General features: G+C 39.6%; 1 protein-coding gene across 1 annotated transcript; it reads left to right on the top strand.

The window, feature by feature from the left end:
• Window positions 1–175: 175 nt before the first annotated feature.
• arl10 (ADP-ribosylation factor-like 10) lies at window positions 176–23,448 on the top strand. Its single transcript, XM_012873392.3, has 4 exons — window positions 176–506; window positions 12,133–12,316; window positions 17,856–18,031; window positions 20,668–23,448. Exons 1-4 carry the CDS (start codon window positions 369–371, stop codon window positions 20,839–20,841), a joined length of 672 nt encoding a protein of 223 aa, XP_012728846.2. The 5' UTR covers window positions 176–368; the 3' UTR covers window positions 20,842–23,448.
• The last annotated feature ends 1,409 nt before the right edge of the window (window positions 23,449–24,857 follow it).

Below are 24,857 nucleotides of genomic sequence, written 5' to 3'. Positions count from 1 at the left end.
AATAAAATAATTCAAATACAAACTTTTAAAGGCTGTCCTAAAGCCAGGAAAACCACCGATTAAGATCACGTTGATAGATTAAAACAAGATCCGACAGCTTATTGTGTTTATTACGCGTCTATTCTCTCCTTATTCCGGTCTCTCCGGTCTCCAAAAGGCACCCGCCGTTTCCGAGCGGCACTCGAACGCACCACTTTTTTCCATATTCCTTCACACGCTCCACGAAACAAAAACAAGCAGCTTGCGCGCGGTCACATGTAGCGCGCGGCAGCGCAGGAACCCGACGGAGCAGGAAAGCACACGGCCCAGGAGCAGACTCCGGTGTCCCCCACCCCTAGCTCTGGTTCCGGGTGTCGGCCGCCTCACACATGGTTCTCCTCCGGCACATCTCCATCGCCCTGACCGCCGCCGTGGCTGCCCTGGGCTCGGCGCTCTTCATCGCCCTCAACTACTTCTACAAGAGGCGAGTGTGGTCCCCGCAGGCGGCGTACTGCACCATCACAGAGGTGAGAGGTTCTGCTCTGATTGCCCGGCTTTTATTTAAAGAGAACCGATCGAGATATTAGAGGTGCTATTTTTACTAGGAGCATAAAATAAAAATAATTACATTCATAAACAATAAATCAAAAACAAACAATAACACACAGCAGAACCCGGATCCCTGAGGGTGACAGCTGTGATAGGTAAGAATTGATGAGGAAGAGGAGGAGGCTGGCAATGACCAAATGACACGCTGGTGGTGAGGAAGATGGTGATAACACAGAGAATAAAAAACCCATAAGAGGAATTTGATTTTAAGGCTGAAATGTGTCAAAGTGGACGAGAAGAATCCAGATATGAGTGGGTTAAAAAAAAAAAAGCAGCCAAATTAAGAATGGTGATGAAGATCATGTGAATATGATAACTTAAGTGGAGGAGGATGGTGGTAAAAAACAGGGTGATGATGATGAAATGGAAGGAAAAGGATGACGAGAGTTATAGAAGCAGTGATGTGTCTCCCTGGGTGCTCCTTCTGATCCATCATCTGAGAGGTGATTTCCACGGGAGACCAACCGTGGGCTGGTGCCCCGGAGAGGCCAGCACCAGACGGAGTGATCCCCTACGAGTCGGGGGCCGATTTTCTGCCCCATCCAGTGGGGTTTCCACCGTGAACGACGCAGGAGATGGATAGATGGATGGATGGGGGGCTTTGTTTGCGATAAGGAGCAGCGCTCTGGTCTGGTGTGGTGAAAAACGAGCTGAGACCAAAACGAGGAGATCCTGGAGACAAAGCTGCTGGAATGAGCTTCCTCTTAGGGCAGGGGTGTCCAAAGTGCGGTCCGGGGGCCTTTTGTGGCCCCGTGACTGATTTTGTGCGGCCCCCCTGCCAACTGCAATTCAAGAATGATTTGGCCCCCCAGCACAGGTGGTTGATCCAGATGGAGATTATTATTATTTTTTGATAAGGACAAATTATTACAGACAAGTTCAAATCTTCTTCCAATTTGAAAATGTTTAGAACCACAGAAGGTATTCTTCTTTTAATAACCACACTTTTTACATTCTATTTAATTTCCTAGTACCGTATTTTTCGGAGTATAAGTCACACTTTTTTTTCATAGTTTGTCCACCCCACACAGTGAGACAGCTGGTCAGAATGCTCTCTATGGTGCTTCTGTAGAAGGTCTTGAGGATTGGCTGGGGTTTTCACAAGCCTAACAAGAGGACTTGTTAGGCTTGTGAAAACTATCCTTTTCCTGTACCACTTAAAAAGTAATTGAAACATTAACTTATAAACAACAAAACAGAACACATGTTTGTATGTTGTTCACTGTTTCGGTATGGATTCACTCAGCGGAGCTCGAAGGACCCAGACCGTGACAGAACCTGTTACTGGGCTGCCCGTGAAGCTAATAACAGCTAGTGTTAGCTTACAGCTCTGTTGTTCTTGCGGATTACAACTTCGCTGATGCATGTGAGCTTTTATGTTGCTCTGAAAGATCCGTGTCGTACTGTTAGCTTAGCACGTAGCACCGTTACGCTCACGGTCTATTTTAGGCGTAATTTTGACAACTTTCGCCGTAACGGGCCGTTGCGCTGGATAATTTAAATCATTCATCCTCCCTGGTACGTTCCATGTTATTCAGCCAGCTGTGGATGCAGCTGTGTAATTTAACAAATTGGCTTACCAGATTAAATGTCTGTTTTTGTTCTTGGATTATGTTTAATAAATGTCTAAATAAATGCAAATAGTCCGGTGCGACTTAAACTCCTGTTATTTTCCCCTCTTTATGACGCATTTTTTGAACGATGCGACATATAGTCGAAAAAATACGGTAAATAGGGCCAGATCGGTCCAGTGACCTGTTGCTCAAATGCAGACTTTAAGACATAAAAATCTGCTTTCATAGTCATTTCTTAAAATTTCCTAAATCCAGCAAGCGTTTTCAAAGGCAGAACAAAATATTTTTCTTATTGCCGAAAACAGACAACACTTTTTTTTTAACCCCCTGTCTTTTAATACAGCTAATGTGCAGAGCCTTTTTCAACTTTTGGATCTAAATCCCTTTCCTACAAAAAAATAAATAAAAAATCAAAATAATTTCATTGAATACAATTTTTGCATGCTCATATTTTTGATAACAGGTAAAAAAAAGTTCACATTGTTATAATGTTTTGGTAGTTTTAGTTGTTTTTTAGAGTATTTTTTGGTCTCAACTGGACTCATCTGTAAGGAACTCGGTCACCCAGGTGAGTTCAGAGGCCCTGATGCCCCAGACACCTGATCTGGATGAAAGGGTGGATGAAGGGGCAGATACATGAATGGAAGATGAATCTGTGGACATTTTTAGGGACAAACGCAACATTGTATGAATGAAGGAATGTATATGTAAATGGATGAATGGACTGCAGGTGGCTACATGAATAGATTTGGCTAAAAGGTGGATGGATGAATAGAACGGTCTCTCTCCGGGTGGATGGACAAAAGGACAGACAGATGTAAAGTTGGATGGGCGAACAAATGTTTAAATGAATGGATGGAATTGATAGCTGGATGGATGTTTTTGGATGGCCATCTTTAAATCAACAGAAACCTGCTTCTAGAGTTTTTTTCTAATCAAGATGACAATGATGGAGGTCGGAGGAGATAGACTCCCAAACAGCGGCACACGTGATAAGACGCAACCCTCTGGGATGCTGCTCTTCCCTTTATTCTTTTCTTTTTTTTGTTCCGTTTTAATTAACAGTAAACAAGCCACTGCACCACTTGATTCCCTCCTGATTCCCCCGACAGAAGGGAGCCCAGTTTTGCCTTTAACAAACTTCCGTTGGAGCTGCGGCGTGAATCTCCCAGTGAAATCTGCTTGCACGTCTCAAATCTGGTTTCCTCGATGCTGCTGCCTCTGAGCAGCTCAGCCCGCCGCTTATCTGGCTCAGTCCGTCTTCAGCTGGCGGCCAGAGACCCACCGCGCCTGTGTGGGTGTAAATGTTTTCAATCCAGGAGCCAAAATGGTCAGAGGAGCGTCCTAATCACAGGCGCAGACAGAGGCCGGGGAGTCGGCTGCCTGGACCTGGGAGAGTTAAAGATGGTGGGACCACAGAAGGTTGGTGGAGAAGCTGAGGATCTGAAGACTAAACACACTGCAAAAACAGAACTACAAATAAGTGAAAATTTCTTGAAATTAGTGCGTTTGTCCTCGATTTGATCGGTAAATAACATTATCCGCCAATAGAATGAGTATTTTTACCCCTAAAATAAGATAATTAGATGATGGAGATGAATTGTTCCTATTTTAAGTGCAAAAATCTTATTCCATTGACAAATCATCTTATTTACCTGCTCAGTTCAAGGGCAAATGCACTGATTTCAAGAAAATTTTAGTTGTTTTTAGTTCCGTTTTTGCAGTGCAGCCATCATGGCGATAATTTACCTGCTAAAATGGGGAAAAAAATATTCACACTGCAAAAAGGGAACTAAAAGTAAGTAAAATTTTCTTAAAATTAGTGTATTTGTCTTTGATTTGAGCAAATAAATAAGATTATCTGCCAATGGAGCGAGTATTTTGACTCCTAAAATAAGATCATTAGATATATTGCACTTCAAATAAGATTATGGAGATGAGTTGTTCCTATTTTAAGTGCAAAAATCTTATTCCTTTGGCAGATTATTTAAATTTGCCTGCTCAAATCAAGGACAAATAGACTCATTTCAAGAAAATTTGCCTTAGTTTTAGATCCCTTTTTGCAGTATAAGTTTGCAGCAGCTTGGATTGTTTCCACAAAGCGGGTGATCCATCTCACCAGGCTACATTTTTCTCCATTCATGTCTGCTTTTGTCCCTCTGGAGCCGCAGACCTCAGGTAACAGGAAGTCACGTCCACTCTGATAATATTTAATCTCAGAAAAATCCCACAATTCTCCCTCTGCAGCACCGTCACAGGCCTCACACGGGAATATGACGTGGGTTTTTTTCAGTCAGTGGTGGGGGGGACGGTTCTCCAACACAGTTCTATAGAGCCTCGCAAAAGTATTCACGCCTGTTGAACTTTCTCCACATTTTGTCACGTTACATCCACAAACTGATGCATTTGGGTTTTACGTGACACACCGGCACCAAAGTGAGTTTTGAAGTAAACCTTCCGTTACTCTCATCCCCTGAAACCCTGAAATTAGCTTTTAATGCTTTCCAGGTCTGGATTAATATGGAAAAATCTGATATATATATAATTATATATATATATAATTTCGATTTTCCAGACTTTTTTCCCCCCTTCTGTTTTTTAAAGGGGTAAAAACTAATTAAGCTTAAGATATGGAAAGGCTTCTACATTTTTAAATGCAAATCTCTCACTTAAACTCTGATTTGCCACACCTTGATTTTAACATTTTTACTTTTTTTGACCTGTGGACTGAGTCAAAAAACATCCATTCATCGCTCATCCTCGCATGGAAAAGGTAGACACACATAACTAACGACAATTTAGAGACACCAAATAACCCAACAGAGAAAGCTGATCCCACGCAGGCGCAGGAAAAACATGCAAGCCCCATGCAGAGAGAAGCAAAGACGGGAATTGAACCCAGGACCTTCAAAAAAAATGTATACAAAAACCTTTTGGGTATCAAGGTCATTTTTAATTCAGGTTATAAATTGTTTTGCAGGACAAAAGAGTCATTGTGCTTTAAAGCAACGTTTTTTTTTTACCCTGCTCCTCTAGGCACACGCTGCCCTGCAGGTTTTAGACATTTCCCTGCTTCTGACCCACCTGAGTCAGAGGATTGCTGTTCAGGAAAAGCCTGTTAATCAGCTATCGATTGAAACCAGGTGTGCTGAAGGAGGGAGACATCTGAAGCATGCAGGGCAGCGTGCTTTTTTGACCGGGGTCGACAAACTCTCCTTTAAAGATTACCCCCGACCTCCGTTTGAGCTGTGGAACGGCCTTTCACCACACTCCCAAAAATCATACATCGATTTCAGAACTGTGTTTATTCATGACTTTTCCAGAGTGTTGTTATAAAATCGAGAAGAATGCTCCCCGTCTGCATGGAGGGCAGCAAACAGGAGGAAGGCGGTCGGATGAGAGGAAAATTACACTTGTTTGGCAACATATTGAACACAAACCATCCCCATAGTGAAACATGGCGGAGGCAGCATCATGCTGTGTGGAGGGTTTACTCAGGCGTGGAAGAAGAGAACTGAATAAAATATGACAGACGGACCTACCTTTTCTTATATTGCTAATATTAACATGTTTCTTATGCATCTAAGTTTAAAAAAAAGTGGTTGATTTTCAGATTAATTCAAGAAATTAAGGCTTTGTCGTGAAAGTTTAAATGCAGGCTCACGTTCCCCACTTTTCTACCAACAGAACAATGTTTAAATCTTTGTGTCACATCCAGACCTTTTAAATTAACTATTATACGTCTGTATGGGTGTTTGCAGGACTCGAGAGTGAAAGTGCATTTATTTCCGATGTTGATGTAAAGTTCAGATTTTGTTTTTCTGTGTAGATTCTGTTGTGTTGTAATAACTCACAGCAGTGCAGTTATATATATAAAAAAAAACATAATCGCATTCAGGTGGACTTTGACAGATTAAGAGGTGTGTTATTTATTTTTTTATAATTTGAAGACACTAAGTTGAAGGTCCACAAACTCATTAAAATAGAAATTTATCAGAATAAATCGAATGAAATTGTTCGTTCTTGTAAGGAAATAAATTAATGCTTATCTTTTGGAGTTATCTGTTGCACATCTGCAAGCTTTTGATTTTTATGTATCTCTAAAGTTGTATTATTGCTATAATAAGTTATCAATAGAGTTTGAATAAAAGCCGTCCAATCTGAATTGGAATCAGAATCAGATGCAGATTATGGAAATTAAAGCAACAATTTAAGGAAAGGACTTAGTGAATAACAGCGTTATGTAGCTTTGTTTAAAGTTTGACGTTACTAATTACCTAAAAAGAACTTGTTACACTAAACTACTGTTTAGGTGTATAATCTGTTATAAGTTCCCATTTATAATAATTTCTTGAATTTCCTTCACAGTAAATGTTCTATTATAAAATTAAGAATAAATCCTACAATGGATATGATTAGATATTTTGCAAACTTTCTGTTTACCGTCATTACTTGTGGTCGTTATAATCACCGTCACTCTCAGTCTTTCATTATCGTCGTCATGCTAGATCATTATTTTGGACGTATTTTTCCACGTTGATCATAAGTGTATTGCTTTTGATTAAGGCACAGTTTATTGTCCTAAGCTTTGAAAATAAATACGAAAACGCAAGTGGGGCTCATCATGGCGTCTTGGATTTGCGTCTCAGCACAAATACCCACTCAGCTGTGTTGTTGGATCAAAGTCGCTACACTGACTAAGGCAAATGTTATGCACAAAAAAAAAAAGAAAAATAGTCGCTGGTAAAATGTTTAAGTGGCTGGCAGAGATATTTTTCCATCAGCTACTGTGGCAGGTTGAAAAGCAATTTCATTTCCACCTCCCAGGATGGGATAGTGGAGCTAAGTACAGAGCAACACTGGAAGAAAAACCTGTTAAAGCCTTCAGACTGGGTCAGAAGTTCTCCTTCCAGCGGGAGAACCTCCCTGAGACATTCCAAAAAAAGTTAAAAAACAAAACAACTGGACCTTTTTTTTCCGAAGTTTGAAGACGTTTCGCTTCCTATCCAGAAAGCTTTCTCAGCGGTACCGCGCACGTGACGTCACCGTCTCAAGAGCAACGCCCCTTTTGCCGCTTAGGTAGGACATACAGGAGAGAACGCATACAGGAGAGAACGCACGGATAACAGATATGACCGACTTTACAGCCGTTAAACTTTCCCAAGACGATGTCCCAGGCACACGGATTACTGGTCGCACTGTCGAAGAACACACCAACCTTCAGCTCAAACGATGGCTTGAGGTTCGAGGGCTTAAAAAGACTGGAAAACTGGCCGAGTTGATGAACGGTAAGCTTTGTTGTTTTTTCCTGCGCGGCGATCACGGCAGCGTCGGCCGTTTTTTTTGTTGTTGTTTGCAATCACCGTCCAGGAATGGGTATATGTTTAATGTTTGTCTCATTTGAAATGTTTTTGAGTAAGCTATCCTGGTAGCAGGCTATCATGTTAGCGCCTGCTACCATGATAGCCTATATGCTGTCATGGTAGCAGGCGCTACTTTATTAACATGTCGGCCACCAAAATACTCTTACCTTGACTTGATGTCGCTGGAATTGGGTCAGGATGTTCTTCGGTTGGGCCCTTTCCTCCGACAAAATGCTTGCTACATATGTACTTGAATTTGGTAACTTTTTCCGGGTTGAACTGTTGTGTAGGCCGACCGCCCCCGGTCCCAGCGCACACATTTCTCCTTGGCAGTCTTGAAGAAAACATCCTTCATATGCGGCCGATCAGCGTACCTCGAGTCGCTGTTGCACGTTCCATAGCAACAATGTTTAAAAACCATGGTCTTAGATTTGGAAAAAGCAGTCGTTTTAACGAGTAAAACCTAGGCTAACGCACGTCTCTTACAGCGAAACAACGGGGGCTTTCCGGAGTTTGTCCCACTGCGTACCACGTGATGTGACGTCATCGTGACGTTGTGTTTCTAAAAATAGCTCGCGCGCGGTACCGCATTGTCTGGAGTAGTGTGGAGTTGCAGGCTTTATACCACTGCACTGCCTAACAAAGGCCTTATAATGGCTTAGATAACATGCAAATTCAACCGAAACTGGTCCACGCCTCTGCAATGGGGAGTCGTTAGGGTCGTCTACGTCTCCCTGAGACATACAGTCAGAGCCACAGTGGACGGGTTTGGATCAAAGCATATTCATGTGTTACAATGTCCTAGTCAAAGTCCAGACCTGAATCCAGTTGGACATTTTTGGCAAAACCTGAAAATTGACGTTTACAGAAGCCCTCCGTCAGATCTGAGGGAGCTTCAGTGGTTTTGCAAAGAAGGACCAGCAAAAGGTTCAGAATCTAGAGACATGAACAATAAACATAAATTAAATAAGAATGTGTGTCTACCACCCTAAACCTCCTAAAATCCACTAAAGCTCGTGGTTGTAACGTGACAAAAGATATTTATGTCCATGTACCTGCAAAGGTGGCGAGAACCCCGTCCTGCAGGTCAGCACTCTGCCGTAACGATTTGCTCGTCTCCTCACACCTCTGCTTCCAAACAAGCTGCTCCACTCATGAATAAACCCTGAGCCAATCAATGAAGCTTGTGCTGAAAAGGCTGTTAAAGGAGGCCTCTCCCTGTCAGGGGTAATCTGAGCCGTTATCTTTGAGCGGATAGGTTTGCTCAACGGAACCAAAACCTATAAATAAACGTGCTCCGTCAGCGTTTTTTCCTCACTTTGCAGAAGTTAACGTGGAGGCGTCCGAGCGAGCAGATTGTGGTGTTAAATTTTACAGAACGTGGTGCAGCAGAGCCCAGGCATACAGCTTAAACTGAACATTTACACACTTCCCTCTCCACTGACATCAGATTTCTGTCATTTAGGATGACAGAATGTAGTTTTATTTGCCAGATGCCAGAGTAATGAGAGATTCTCATTAAAAAAACAACTTTTCTAAGAAAATTCTCTCATAATTCTTTAATTTTGAAAAGCTAAATAATTATGGTAATCCAGACTGACCTGAAACATTTAATCACTGAATCACAGTCAGTGAAGAAAAAAAACGAATGCTTCTTTTAATTCAGTATAAGTAAAAGTGAAATTTCAATTGAATTAATTTACATAGAGCACAAAAAGTTTCCTCTCTAAGGAAACCCAGCAGATTGCATTGAGTCGTTGACTTGCAGCATTCACTCCTCCTGAAAGACCGTAGAGCCACAGGCACAGTTACTTTGCAGCAATCCCTCATACATGAGCATGCATGTGGCGACAGTGGAGAGGAAAACTCTCCTTTAACAGGAATAAAACCAGTGTGAACAGCCATCTGCCAGAGCAGAGACATAAGAAGAATACAGAAGCGCTGATCCAGGAGTACTTTCTATGAGACAAGTCAGTAATGGCAGTAGAGCCCCATTTAGTGGCTTCATCACTGGATGTGATTCTAATTCTAATGTGTGCAAAACTTTGTCAATATTCTGCTAATGTTGAAAATTTGCAGCGCTCCCATTAAATAATAAATGCAGCTTAGTGTTCCTCTCCACTGTCGCTTCATGCATGCTCAGTATGAGGGATTGCTGCAAAGCCATCAACAATGCAGACGACTGTCCACTGTGGCTCTACGCTCTTTCAGGAGGAGTGAATGCTGCTTGGAGAGACTTGATGCAACCTGCTGGGTTTCCTTAGAGAGGAAACTTTGACCAATCTGAATAATTTGATTGCGTCTGACTTTGTAAAGTGCCTTGAGATGCCGTGTTGTGAATTAGCGCTATATACATAAAATTGAACGGAATTAAAAATTACATAAATATGTTTGTTCATGTGATAACTTATTTAAATAACATGCAGCGCCATCATCCTAATACTACTTCCTGTCTTCTTTGTTGTTGTTTTTTATTGGCAGTAGTGACATCAAGTTTTTGATAACGCATTATTCAAACAAAGTGTTTCCATTGCAGTTTTGCAAAATACACCAATTTTGAGTCGGACAAAAAAAAGAACTGCCTCACCCAAGCGCAAAAACTTTTTATCGATAAACATGAGTTTTTGTTTTTAATAATTGGGGTGGTTCCATTAAACAAATGTATTTTTATAAGTACAATTTGAGCAATATGATGGTCAATGAAGCTTAAAGAAACAGCTAAGCAGATAAACTGAGTGAGTTTTTAGGACAAAATGATTAAAGAGAGACATACAGGCAGTTGTAGGAAAGGCTCAGCCAATAGCTAGGAGAGAAACAGGGTTAGACTCTGAGAGACGGTCGGCTGGCTCATCTATAGGAAAACATGAAGGTTCCCATTTAGCTAACAACAGCTTAATCTGGTATAAAATGTCCAGTTTGTGGTGATTTATTTATTGTTTGCACAAAGTCCATGCATATAGGAGGAACCAGTGCTTCAGCCTCAACATTGTTAGCAATAGTTCTGGAGGTCAAACTCAACCAGAACCAGAAAGAATTAAGAAAAGCTTTAAGGATCATCTGCTGCGTTCACCATTAAGCATGCAAACACTCATCAGGGCATCTAAAAACGCTTTTATTCTGCAGCAGCTGCAGCACAGAATTTGTTAAAAACATGTACAAATCTAAAATTATTAGGACTGATCAGGCAGCAGCTGAGGGGATTTTTTTTCTAATGAGAGAGCTGATGGGTTTTGGCTCTAAAAGGGCTGATATTAATTATCAATTAAGTTTAACTGACAGCAGAAATTAAAGCAATGCTTGTCTGGGTTCCTAAAGAGGAGAAGACTCCTGGACAGAAAGACAATCAGCCCGGTGAGAGATCCCATTTATCAGCGCGATGCTCTATAGCGTCGTCTGGTAAAATAGGAATTTAATCTCTGATGAGCTGATTCACATTTCATGATCATCATAATGAGGGAAAAATATTATAGCGTCTTTTGATGCATAAATAATGATCCTGCCCGCTCCAGTCAGAGCTCATCTGTGTCTGAATTGATGACAACCTGCTGCTGCTGCTGCTGCTTGTCAACGCTTCAATGCTGAAGCTTTTATACGCCGAGCTCCACTGCTTACTTTTAATTGCCTAACATAAGTGTTACAGTTGGGCTGTTGACGTTCTGTGTGGGTAGTTGTTAGTAGACGGTCTCGTATAAGTATTCACACCCATCGGTGATCGCATTTTGTCGCATTACAACCACATGATTTCGACGTTTCTTGGGATTGCATTTGATAGACTGATACAACGTGGTGCAGGTATGTGAAGCAGAACGCCGCCGTTTATTTACTGTGACACCCCTAAATAAAACCCAGTGCAGCCTACTGCCTTCAGGAGTTACCCAACTGGTTACATGAGACCCAAGGTGCAGGAGGGCCTGGTTCAGGAAAAGCCTGATGCCCGCTGTAATAGCCGTCCTTGTTGTGCCCTGTGCTGTATTTTCATGATTATTTTTTATTATTTGCAAGGTTTTATTTATTTATTTTTGTAACACACACACACACACACACACACAAAAGACTACAGAAGCTTCTCCCAGAACTGACTTCTAATTTTGGTGGACTTTCTTTAAAGGGAGATATAATTTATGTTGTCCTCTTGACGTCATGATACTGTAAGCTTGATTGCTGAATATGGAGGAGAAAAAAAAAAACAATAACCCTTTAAAATCTTTCATTTGAGAGTATATTTCAATGTCAGAAGCCAAACTTAGTAAAAGACTTCCCAATGAACTAAACAGATGAACAAACAGAGAATTGAGCCATTGGTGTGATGACACACAAACTCTTCCTTAATAATTTTAAAATCTGTGATATCGCGTCTGAACAGGTTTAAAAAACACACACAATGCCATTGAAAATACAGAATGATCAAGTAAACAAGAATAAAAAAAAAAAGGACAGCATGGAATGACTCTTTTTATAATGTATTATTGTTCTGTCTGTATGTTCACTTAACCCTAAGCTGCCTATCAGAACGTACATAAATTCACGTACATAAATTCAGCCCATTTCCCATCTTCGAATGACGTGCTTCAGTGGATTTTTGTTTCTCACGTCTTCTCCGCCTGCAGGAGGAGGAGGATCGCGAGAAGCGGCAGGTTCTGGTTCTGGGCCTGGACGGAGCCGGGAAGAGCAGCATGCTGCAGGGTTTGACCCCGGGCGAGTCGGCGGCGAAGAGACCCCAATGCCGGCCCACCCGCGGCTTCAACTTCATGAGCCTGGACGCCAACGGCTGTCAGCTCGACTTTCTGGAGAGTAAGAACCCCTTTCATCCCAATCTGTGTGGATTTCTGTTTTAAGAGCATGAAACGCAGGAATTACCCCTTCTGCTCAGAACAGCCGGGCCTTTGTTGGATCAGCGGCTGAAACCGGCCCAGCTATTGCTGCATCTGATCCTCAGACAGCTTTTTAAAGCCTGAAGAATATGGCTGTACTGGAAGGCAGTGGAAATAAAATAATGACTCCATTCAGTAAGGATGAGAGCGTGAAAGGCTGAGGCCTCAGAATGAGTTTCTGCAGAAGGATTCAGGGGAGGGGGGGAATGTGTCACGCTTGGCTGCTGATTTATTCACGATCTGAACATCTAATCGGTTTCTCATCCCGGTTAGCGGAGCCCACGTCGACCGCCCACCCAGAGCACTTCAGAGGCTGTTGGGTACCGTCTCTGTGACGCGGATGCAGAGGCAGGTTGGTAGGTGCACTGCAAAAATGGATCTAAAAATAAGTAAAATGTCCTTAAAGTTAGTGTATTTGTCCTTGATTTGAACAGGTAAATAAGATTATCTGCCAATGGAATGAGTATTCTAACCCCTAAAATAAGATAATTAGACATCCTGCACTTGAAATAAGATGATGGAGAGGAATTTTTCCTATTTTAAGTGCAAAAATCTTATTCCATTGGCAAATCATCTTATTTACCTGCTCAAATCAAGGACAAATACACTCATTTTAAGAACATTTTATTTATTTTTAGTTCCATTTTTGCAGTGTGGTTAATCTCTGAGGGAATCTTGCAAACTCCAAACAAAATTTAGAGCCTTGGTAAACTGCATTAAACTGTTTAAAGCACCAGAGGCTAACTGGATCTTTGAATAAATAAACGAATAGTCTTATATTTGTCAACACAGAAGCATTATGAAGGTTAATTCCTTTATAATTTAGAAATGATCAAGGTTTGTGGATAATGTAACCTTTATTTATCCAGGTAGATCTCATTGAGATTAAAAATCTCTATTTTAAGAGAGACAGGGCCCAGAATGGCAGCAGCACGCAATTCCAGTCAAAAACTACAGACATTTAAATACATTATAGATACAATTTTTGGAGAATATGATTTCTAAAAAACATCTACAAAGAGAAACCGTATTTATAAACTGGACCAAATCCTTCTGTAAGTGGTCACAGTCTGAGGGAGCTGCAAACTGGAAAGATTTTTTTTTTTTTACCATAATCACTGTGAACTGTAGCTACATTTAATAAAATGAACTCATTCAAACGCAGAGAATAGCCTTCTGAATATTTTCTATTAACAAGGGCGAGAAGATAAGAGGGGAAGCAAACCCAAGATGGCTTTGCAAATGAAATTATACCAGTGACAGAGTCTGTGGGTGGATAAGAAAATCCATCCAACATGGGAATACAGAAGACAGCGATAAGTAGGAGCTCCTAGACCAGTGATGAAAGGTAACGCTCCATTATGCACAGAATCCAACATATGTAACCAGTGTGAGCATGCACGCATATAAATTATATCGCCATAGTCCAAAATGGATAGAAAAGTTGCAGCAAGAAGACACCTTCTAGCCTCCAGAGACAAACAAGATCAAATTCTAAAATAAAAACTCAATTTCAATTTCAGCCTCTTTTTTTTTTTACCAACAGTTGAAAACCCAGAGGACAACAATAATAAAACCTAAATATTTATATTTAGATACTACTTTGATAGGAGAGCCTTGAAAAGTAATAATGGGCTGCAACAATTGAGAATTGAACATCGTCGTATAATTGGAGAACAATACTGCTCTTATTAATCGATGCATGGAAGGACGTTCAACAATTTCTCCTTATGTCAAACATTATGTCAGACTAAAGATTTCTTGTTTTAGTTGAGTTTTAGGATTAACAAAATTCTCTGTGTTTACTAAAAGTGATCTGGTTTAAATAAAATGGATTTTCATCGAATTTATTCTAATTCAGAAATTTAAATACGTCAAGATTACTACAGATGTACTTATGTCGCCAAGATATCAGGAAGATAATTATGGACCTCCACTAGTCTGTGACACAGAACCAGTGTTTTTGGTGTGAAACGTGGACATAAACGCTACGACAAAAGCTAAAAGACCATGTGAGGATACAGGCTGGAGCTGATTGGAAAGTGTGATTATATACAGCAAAGCGACTCCTGCTCCATTGTGGGCTGAAAGGCCAATCATACAGGAAGAAGCCATAATTTGAAAAGCAACATAAAAAGTCAGTATTGTTACACACTAGCTTTATAAATCTAGTATAGAGGTGGGGCTATAATAATGCATGGGTGTATAACTTTGGTAGGGACTGGTGTATTTAAAAAATAGATGCAAAAATAACATTATGTGAAAATTTTGAACAAAACCGTAGACATTAACAGGTTAAAGCTTAGGAAAAAATGGGTCTTCTAAATGGATAAAGACGCTAAATAGCGCCCCACCAAATTTGTTACACAATGACTTAAGCCTTAAGGACAACAAAGTTAATGTTTTGGAGTTGCCAACAAGAAGCTACAGTCTTTTCCCATGGAACATTTGTGGGCAAAGCTTAAAATGCATGAAAGAGAAAAGGTGGCCTCCAGCTACACCAGTATGTTAGAAGGAAAGCGTCCAGATCCCAGCTAACTATTGTGAGAAGCTTATAAAAGGACGGCCAAACCATCTGACCTAAGTCGCACAGTTTTAACGCCACTGAAGCTCTCCCAAGCTGAATATTTCATGAAATAAATCCCAAAACTTAAACTGTGATCGTGTACAAACCGTAAAAGTTATCAAACTGCTTTCTGTAAAGCATAGCTGAGCTATGGAGGTCCAAAGACGGCCGGGTTTTTCTCACCACTGGGGCCAAAATATTTAGCCAACCCATTTCGGTTTGGGTTTCCTGACGCCGAATGCCGATTACTGGTTGAAATATCATGACGGAAACGGAAGAACAAGAAACGTGTCGAACAAGGAGTAAAACGTGCAGACTGCTCCCAGATAACGGTTTACAATGAGCGACGGAGTAAAACCAGCGCCGCGTTCAGACGTGGAAACGCAGCATCGCAGGAAGCAAACACGGATAAAACCTGGAGTGTGTCAAAGTACAGCTTACACGAACTTTGGATCCGGTTCTCAGTCATAAAGCCAGAGCCCAGTGCAGCGGTGAGATCCTGTAAATATCTACGAGGATCCACACAGATCGGTGATTTGTGCAATTTTCCACAGGCTGCCAGAAACCCACACAGAAAAAAAACAAGCAGCAGGGACGAGCTGAACTTTTACAGCTGGGGGCTGACGTCGACCACCTCTCCGGATGGTTAGAAGGTTCGCCAAGCTGCTTTCGGAGACCTTCATCATCAGGCGCACACCCACCGCCTTCATCGCCACATGACTCAGCGCGTGCCGCAGATGCACGAGTGGGTGGGCGTCTTAATAAGCGGGCAGGAACGGCAGGACCGGCGTCCCGCTGAGCTCCCAGCCGAGCGGCGTGTCGCCTCTGGTGAGCAGGTATTTACCGCTGCCACGCCGCATCAGCCCGAGGGTACATCACTGCCCAGTCTCCTAGCAACCTCCTCTAATTGATGCTCGCCGGCGAGGACCCAAAGTCACGCCTGCCAGCGTGTGAGGAGGGAGCAGTTTGACCGCCGACATCAGAGCTCCCAGCGGCTGTGAAACTTTTCCTTCCCTTCAATCAGAAAAGCGGTTCTGTTGTAAAGTTGTGTCTCTGCGGAGGGCAGCAGAACGCTTTGGTAAGCTCCTCTGCAGGGTCAGATTTTACCTGCCGGAGTCGTTTCACATCCCGGCCACTCATCTTTAAAACATGATGAACCAGCTGCTGCTGCTACTGTTTCTGTAAACGGATTCAATAAAACGCTGCACAGGAATAAATTAGTTGTCCTCAATTAAACCCACGCATTCTCTGCTGGAGAGGAAGAATAATATCTGTAAGGGCAGGGGGAAAAAAAACAAATACAAAGTCAATCAAGCGCAAATTACTAAAGTCTTAAGGCCAATCTTCTGTGGAAAAACATCATATTAGATGAAGAAAGAGATTTCCCTACAAGCCAATTTCCCCAGAGTGGAAATGTGAAGATGAAGGTTGCCGCCTCAGCTCGTTTCCTCCTTTATTGAAAAACCGATCTCATTCGGCTCGTCGTGAAAATGGAATAAATCTGTGGTCAATTTGTTTAAAGCGGTTTATCTAATTCCGCTTGTCAAACTGTCCATATATTTATTAAACAGGGCCCTGTAGCGGTAAAGGTTGCCGACAGAAACGATAGAGGAAAGCCCCGGAGGTTCGTCTGTCAGTCAGGGACAAAATCTGCCGCAGAAACATCCTCATCTCCGCTGTTTCCCACAGATTTCTTATTACAAATTTTTCCTACACTTTCATGTGTCAGACAAACATAACCTATTTCAAGTGTTTTTTCCAAATCTGATGTTATTTATCGAGGGAGGGGAAACAGCCAGGTGAAAAGTCTCTAAACCTTTTAGCTGATTGTGCCACCCAGCTGTCACCGAGCGTTTGCGATGACTGGCGATGGGTTTTTACATCACTGTGGAGCACTTCTGGCCCACTCTTCCTCACCGGAGGGTTTTTCAGCATTAATGTTCAAATTTAATTTTGATTTAAGTTGAGAAAAGCTTCCGTTTAGTTTTTATATTTTATTTATTTCACCATCCTAATAACATAACAATCTTTGGGATCATCACGATGCTTCTTGGTAAATCTGCTGTGTCCATTTGTGTTCTCAGCAGAGTTGTTTTGTGCCTCTCACATGGAGACAAGTGTTGCTTATTCTTTCCTTTGGTGAATCAGGAACTCTGACCTTAATTGAGATTAGCAACACCTACAGTCCTTTAGATGGTTTTCTGTGTTATTTTCTTACCTTCTGGATGAGATACTGATGCACTTTTAGAATAATTTAGACAGGCCATTCATTCCTGGGAAGAAGGATCACAGCTGTTCAGTATGTTCTCCATTTCTGAATAAGGGCTCTAATTGGGTGTCACTGGATTCCTAAAGTCTTAGAAATGAATCTTAACCTTTTCAGACTGATCAATGTCAATGATTTCTTTTCCTTTTAACTTATCTAATGTCGCCAGACAGGTCCTATTTAAGTGATTAATTGATTTTAAAAGTCTGGCTATTATCAGGAGAGGATGCGTCTACTGAAACTGAACTCAGCTTTTAAAAAAAACATAATGAATAGATCGGCTAGACCGGGGCAGGTTATAGTGTGAAAATACGTAGGTGACAGAAGGTTGTGCTGAAAACCTGATTAATGTGGGTCTAAAGGATACTTCTGGTCAAAGATGACATCAGGTTTATAATACCGGAGGGTAAATTAATGGCATATTGAGTAAATCACTAAGCAGTTTCTTCTGATGACAATTTATGTTTTTTGCAGAGGCTAATAGCCGGACATTAAAGGAAATCCGGGTTTTTATGATACCAACGCATGCTTGTTTAATTGACTGACTGAATTTGTCTGTTGGTTTTTTTTGGGTAAATATAGCAGATAATCATCAGCATAACAATGAAAACGGATTCTTCCCTGCAGTTGGTGGTGGCGAGGATCTGCGGCGGTACTGGTCGGACTACCTGAGACGGACTCACATCCTGGTGTACGTGGTGGACTCGTCTGACAGGAGCCGCCTCCCATTGGCTAAGGCCGAGCTGCACCGCCTCCTGAGGGTGGAGCCACAGCTGCCCGTCGTCGTTTTGGGGAACAAGCAGGTAAACTAACCGAGATTGATTGTAGTTTTTAAACAGAATGTCGACTTCGCCAGTAGACACTAAAATAAAAGGACAGAAATTATTTAGAGGCTAAAATATTTCGGTAAAAGCACTAAATCAAGCAAGTGCATGTAATTTCCTCTTCAGTTATCCTGCAGAAATAACTCCACTCCTGAAATAAACATGCCTGCACTTCCTCCTCCGCATTTATTCCCTCACCCCGTGCTCCACTTCTGGAATTATGCACTTCTCCTGGCGAGAGGAAGGAATATTTATCACATCTAACATCGGAGCCGTGTAGCTTTCATCCGCTCAGTGCTGTGGACAGACGGTATAATGAGCTAAGAATGAATTCAACTCAGACTGCACAAATGATGCATAACGATGCAGAAGAATAGAAGCCCAGGCAGAATGTGTTAACATTTTTTAAGGGTCTGCAGGTGGGAGGTTAACATACCGTTCCTTCTCTGCTTTCATCTGGGAAATTAATGAGGCGAATCAAACAGAATATTTCCTGAAGACTTTTCCAACTTATGAAATCTGTACAGAAAAAAAAGTACTTTTTAGTACTGCTAAGTTTGGGTGTACGTCTAAAATATACCACTGTACAACAAGTTTGGTTTTGATAAGTGGAAAACGAGAAACTGTTAAATCATTGAAATAAAAAAACTGCTAAATATATCATTCAACTGAGATTTATACAGGTCATAACCCCATCCAGTACTTTCTTTCCTGCCTTTTACTACATTGAGTTAAATTTCAATAAAAATCAAAGAACCTGTGTTGAATAGGATGTGTTTAATATAAACGAGGCAGAAATCTGCAGAGGCTACCATGGATTTAATGGTCTGTGCAGGAGGGCTGCAGTACCATGATCGCCTTCATGTAGATGAGCTCTAACAATGACTGCCACAGCAATTTATATTTCTTTACTCTTTTTAAGGTTATCCAACACTCAAATAGCAGATTGATGATTTAAAACCCTTTTATATATTAACTGTAAGGATAAAGTCTGAAAGATGAAAGATAAAAGTCATAATGTCGCTAAATTACATTTTTTGTTTTGTTTAGTGACATCCTAGTTGTGTTTATTTATGTTATGTCGTTTTCATTTGCTAATTTAGCTAAATAGTGAAACAAAAGTTAAAATTAAAAACATTTAAGACGCTCAAGTGAAGTTTACCTGCATGCTACAGAACTAGCATCAGAAGCACTGCATGGATGCATTTTTAGCCACATTCACCAAAGATAGCTACCTAGGACGCCTCTCTTTATAACTGCAATTATTAGTTTACATCGATAAAAGTCAACAAATATAATAATGTAGATGCTAATGCTAATATACCTCAAAGTTAGCTAAATGTACTTATTAGCCAAATATCTTGAGCTTCACTTCAACTGATAATGCATTCATGGATGTAGCAAGCTAAATGTTAGCATAGCAGCAAAATGTTAACCTTTTTATAAAGTAAAACTTTATCATTTAAAGCTGCATGCTAACTAGCTACAAAAGAAACTATTGCATGGATGCATATATAGCCATAATTCTATCGTAGTATGTCCTAACATGGGCTAATAACAGTGTTTCCATTTATTATTGCACAGATAAAATTCAAAGTTTATGATATACTCAGAATGATTTTATATGGGTAAAGATAATACAGCTTAAGCTAACACTAAACATGAACTATCGCTACATATTTGCTTACCTCAAGTAAAACACAAGGACATCAGGCTAGATTCAGTTTTTATAAGCTTTTTGTAAACACGTAGATGCTAAGGTTGTACATTCATTTAATAAAATGTCATTCCTTTCAGCAGAATGTTTTGCCTCTTTTGTGAACTTTGCAATCAATAAAAAACTGTTTTGGTACTTTTTATAGTTTTACAGACGATATAGATACTTGTCTGATCCTTCCTTAAACAAGCTGAGGCCTAAAAACACAGAAAACAATAAAAAAAAAACATGATTAGGGACAGCTGCTCGTTTAGCTGTGTGCTGATAGAGTACTAAAAAAAAGTCTTGCATAGATACAATTTTGGCTTGGACTGTTTGTCATTTGCATCAGAATATGTCAAATGGTGGGAACATGTTCACCCACAAAACCACATATAATGGTGTGTAGATTAAAATTTATGGCAAATCAATGAGTTAATCAGAAATGTGTCAGTGAAATCCATAAATCTTTGCTGATTCTAACTCCTTGTGTTCTATACCTGCACTTAAAAAAGCACGTTTACAGAACATTGCACAACTAAAACTAATTTGGAAAACCAGAAGCTACAAAAACAACTTCTGAAAAAAAAAAGATTTCTCTGCAATCAGAATGGTTTTCATTTATTAGTTTTTTTTTTTTAATCTTTGGCCACTTGAGACAAATTGTTTTACCTTTACAACTCAGAACTAATTTCCTTTCATATTGTGCATTCTTTTTAGTTTGGGCTGCAAGAGTTTTTTATGGAACAAAAATTAATGAACATAGATTAATAACTCGTTTAGAGGTAAATGTATAGTTGCCTTTGATGACTCCAATACCAATGCCATTGTCTTGCATTGACATAGCAGCTTTAAGTTAAGCTTTTGGGGGAGTTTTTTTTTTTTTAAATCCATTTTATACGTCTTATGCTTGCCACAGGATAAGCTCAACGCCTTGACTGTGGCAGAACTACACGACGCCTTGTCTCTGGATGCCGTGACCGATGATAGGAAGCTGTTCCTCCTTGCTGCCCAGCTGGGCTCTGAGGAAGCCAAGAGGAAGTCTTGCCAGGGTCTGGACACGGTCCAGGACCTCATCCTACAGCTCATCTGATCTCAGATCCCTCTGCAGAGCACAACTGGAGGACATGGGCAAAGTTTTTTTTTTTTTTTGTTGGAGCTCTGGGATTTTTTCAGGCAGCAGAGGAGGGGATGACTGCAGGAACGCTGAAAAAGACACCAAAAATCCACTGCCATGGAGCGGTCATACTAACGGGAAACGAGGAGGAACAAAGAATGTGGGAAAGCAGGATGAAGCTTTGATACAATCAGGTCAAACTGTCCCAGGTTTACTTAAGCAAATCGTTTTTAACGGAGCACATTGTAACACATTTCATTTAAAGCTGCACGCACATTTTTAGCTGGTTTCTTGATTTATTTTATTAGTCATTTTTTTATGCACAATGAGATTAAAGTGAGCAGGTTAGAAAATGTTAGAAAATGAAAAAGTTCAGGCTCATAAATTTGGGTTTCCTGTAAATGAAGAAATGACACAAACTCTATGAAATAATGTCCTAGGGTGATAATTACTGACTTCTGTATTGATGTTTTATTCATGGAAATTAAAAATTGAGCCCTATGAGATTTGCCTTTTTGACATTTTACACCTTAGCCTTGCCATAGATGTAAAGGCAGGTTAACTGTACTCTGGTTAGGAGGAAACTGTTAGGCCAATAAATAATGCACAGGGACACAGAAATGTCATTGTTTTACCCAAGGCTGGAAAAACAAACCCAGGGTTGTCAGAATCAAATGATGTTAATTGGTTCTTGCAGTTGTAGGAGATCAAACGTCTCAGTTTCTGGCAGTTAGTTTAGGCCTTTTTTTTTTTTTAGGTATACTTTCAGTGACTTTAATGTCTTGTCCACACGTAGCCAGATATCTGGGAAAACTAATACATTTTCATGTGTTTTGGCCTTTCATTCACACAAAAACCTTGTTTTACACAACTAAAAACTGTGATTTGAGAAAGCAGGATTCTTGTTTATGTGTACAGGTGAAAACAGAGTTTTATGGCCCCGTGCATCACAGTCTGGGACAACTGATGCGACGCTGACGTCACATGTGCAACCGTTGTTATTGACTTGAACTATCAGAGACGAGCTGATTTTAACATCGGTGTTGCAATTTCATTGTTTACAATATGCTTCTAATCAATGTTAAACTGGACAAACGAAATCAGCGGCATCTCCAATCCTTTATTTTCAACTGTCCAGCAAGCACACAGCATTTCCTGTCTTCACCTCGGTGTCGAGCCTTGAAAGTAAAAGCATACATGGAATGTTATGAACATTACAGTCCGTTCAGACGATTTTAGCTTGTATTTTTTTTTTTTTTTTTTTTTTTTTTTACAAGCTAAAATACGCTGAGGTGTAAAATCAAGTCTAGTTTATTTGTATAGCACATTTCAGCAACAAGGCGGTTCAAAGTTCTTTACATCATGAAAACATAAAAGCATCAAACATCGAAACGGTCACTGGTTGTGAGACCAGTAACAAAGATTAAATTGTATCAGGTGAAAACATCAATACACATCAAATATGTTGGTCAGTGTTACTGTTACTATGGGCCGAAAGCAGCTCTAAACAGGTGAGCTTTCAGTCTTGATTTAAAGGAACTCAGTGTTTCAGCTGATTTGCAGTTTTCTGGAAGTTTGTTCCAGATTTGTGGAGCATAGGAACTGAATGTTTAAAAAAAAAAACTCCCAGTGGCGTATTTGTGCGGATTAGTGCGTATGAAAAATGATCCGGTGTGCACGATATTTTTAAAAACAATGTTGGGGAGATATTTGATTTAATAAAGACTAGACTACGTGTGCACAAGGCCTGACTGTATTACGAAATATTCTCAACTCGGTAGCTTCACAGCATTGGTTAACCCAGTAAATATTCAAACAAATAATAGAACTAAAACAGAACTAAATAATGCATAATCCAATGAGTATAATCCAAATAAGGTCAAAAGGTGTGTGATAAAAAGTTATTGAATATCCACCTTAACGTTTAAGCCTTTACCTGACAGAGCTGGTCAAAATGCACAAGATAGCCTCTTTGATTTATTATGTAATATTAAATATAAAATATTGTATGTGGGATGTAATTAAAATTGATCATTAAATTTCATTTTGAAATTTTTATAATTTTACTGTATTTATAAATGCACCAATGTTTTTGACAACACTTATGTTAATGCAACAAGTAACTATATCCAAACATTTCTGAACAATTTCTCATACACTGGAAAATAAACGTTTTTTCTTCCCACTGAGCTATATTTAAACGAGTAATTGAATACACTGTTTATTAACAAGGAGGAAAAAAATAAGATCTTCAGTTTAACACCAGACACAATAAAACTAATGAGGGTCATTTGATATATTAGGTAAGATGGTGGTTGTGTAACTTTAACCTGACATCTAAAATGTAATTTGTAGCTAAAAGAGCATTTTGTATTTATTTTTGTGTTTAAGATGCAAATTTACCTTTATTTCCTTGCATCTTTTGGTCGTACATTTTGTGCTGGTTACAAGTGTTTGTCTATAAATAAATTTGATTGTATCTAACAGTATAAAATTCAATTTCAACTTACGTGAATCTTTTTTGCCTATGGAGGATTGTTGTTAACTGGCACAATGTAAATAAACTAAAGTGGTTTGAATGTCTCTGAAGTGGAGATTTTTTCAAAACTGTATGCACTAAAATTCAACACTACTTATAATGAAACATTTAATTATTTGATATGAATGTTAAATTAATCCGCGCAAAGTTTTAGACTGTAACTCCTAGTAAAAGCTGACAGTGTTTTAGCCTTTAAAAGTTGAAATATTTGTTAATGGTTATTTATGAAACATTTATAGCAAAAGTTTTTTAAACTATCAAACATTTATAATGAAATAAGATATAAAACAAAATGAGATATTTTGTATATATATATATATATATATATATATATATATATATATATATATATATATATATATATATATACACACACATATATATATATATATATATATATATATATATATATATATATATATATATATATATATATAGACATAGATATATATATAGATATATATTTGTATAATATATATAAAAAAACAATATATGAATGTATACCTTTCTGATGTCCTCCATGTATTAGCTACTGCTAATAGCTACGTGTGAAATAGCTTTTGACACTGTTGTCAAGCCATTGACATTATTATTATTATTATTATTATTATAAACAATTTAGGGCTTGTTTTTTTTCTAAAGTTGCTTATAAATTCTGTGAGTCGCAGTTTTTGTAGTATCTGAACATGGACTGGCTTATTTGGGCTCCAAAATTAGCGACTATAAACAAGAGTAAAGAGACTTGCACTTTTCAACAGAAAACTGCAAGTAGAATGATCTACGGTCGTCTTTGCTTGTTTTCTACTTCTCTTTCACAAATGTTTAATCTACTTCTTTATGTAGGTAGGCTACTACTTAAATAAATGTACATCAGCAGTGACCTTTACTGAAAAATAAGGTAGCAAATGTTTATATGCGGACAGTTCTTTCGCCTAAACTACTGGACATCAGGGGCCTGTTTCAGAAAGGGGGTTAAGTGAAAACTCTGAGTATGTTAATCCTGAAATGACGGAAACTCTGGGTTTTCTGTTTCACAAAGGGAGGTAAGTTAACCCTCAGAAAGCAGAGTAAGTCAAGCCCGTTTCTGAAAGAGAGGTAACTTATACTCAGAGTCAGTTACCATGGCAATTTACTCTGTGAACCTAACCTGGTCGGGAGCAGGTTTTCTTCAGAAAACCCAGAGTTTATTTTGGTCTCCTCCCCTTTTTCAAAGAGGAAGTGGTGTTTAAACACCTCATTGATTCTTTGGGGACATATTCATTGCGCACATTTCAGTCACGGAGAGCGCATCAAAGAGAATGAAATGGCATGTCCTTTTATGGATGATCCTGTTGACGAAGAGGCTGTATTACTTCGTAGGGAGTTACATTTACGTCGGGAAAGGATTTTGAGGCCCAGAGTGGATTTTTTGTCATATCCCTATCCTATCACAGCAATTTATATGGTGTTGTTC

Source organism: Fundulus heteroclitus, chromosome 11 (genome assembly GCF_011125445.2).
Source record: "Fundulus heteroclitus isolate FHET01 chromosome 11, MU-UCD_Fhet_4.1, whole genome shotgun sequence".
NCBI classification, from domain to species: Eukaryota; Metazoa; Chordata; class Actinopteri; order Cyprinodontiformes; family Fundulidae; genus Fundulus; species Fundulus heteroclitus.
The sequence above is the reverse complement of the archived record's forward strand: the minus strand, read 5'-3'. Positions and strand labels throughout refer to the sequence as shown.

Excerpts from the sequence above, each read along its gene's own strand:
- arl10 (XM_012873392.3), top strand. The coding sequence starts at position 369 with ATGGTTCTCCTCCGGCACATCTCCATCGCCCTGACCGCCGCCGTGGCT. Across the intron at positions 507-12,132 it reads CGTACTGCACCATCACAGAG|GAGGAGGAGGATCGCGAGAA; the intron begins GTGAGAGGTTCT and ends CTCCGCCTGCAG. Across the intron at positions 12,317-17,855 it reads TCAGCTCGACTTTCTGGAGA|TTGGTGGTGGCGAGGATCTG; the intron begins GTAAGAACCCCT and ends TCTTCCCTGCAG.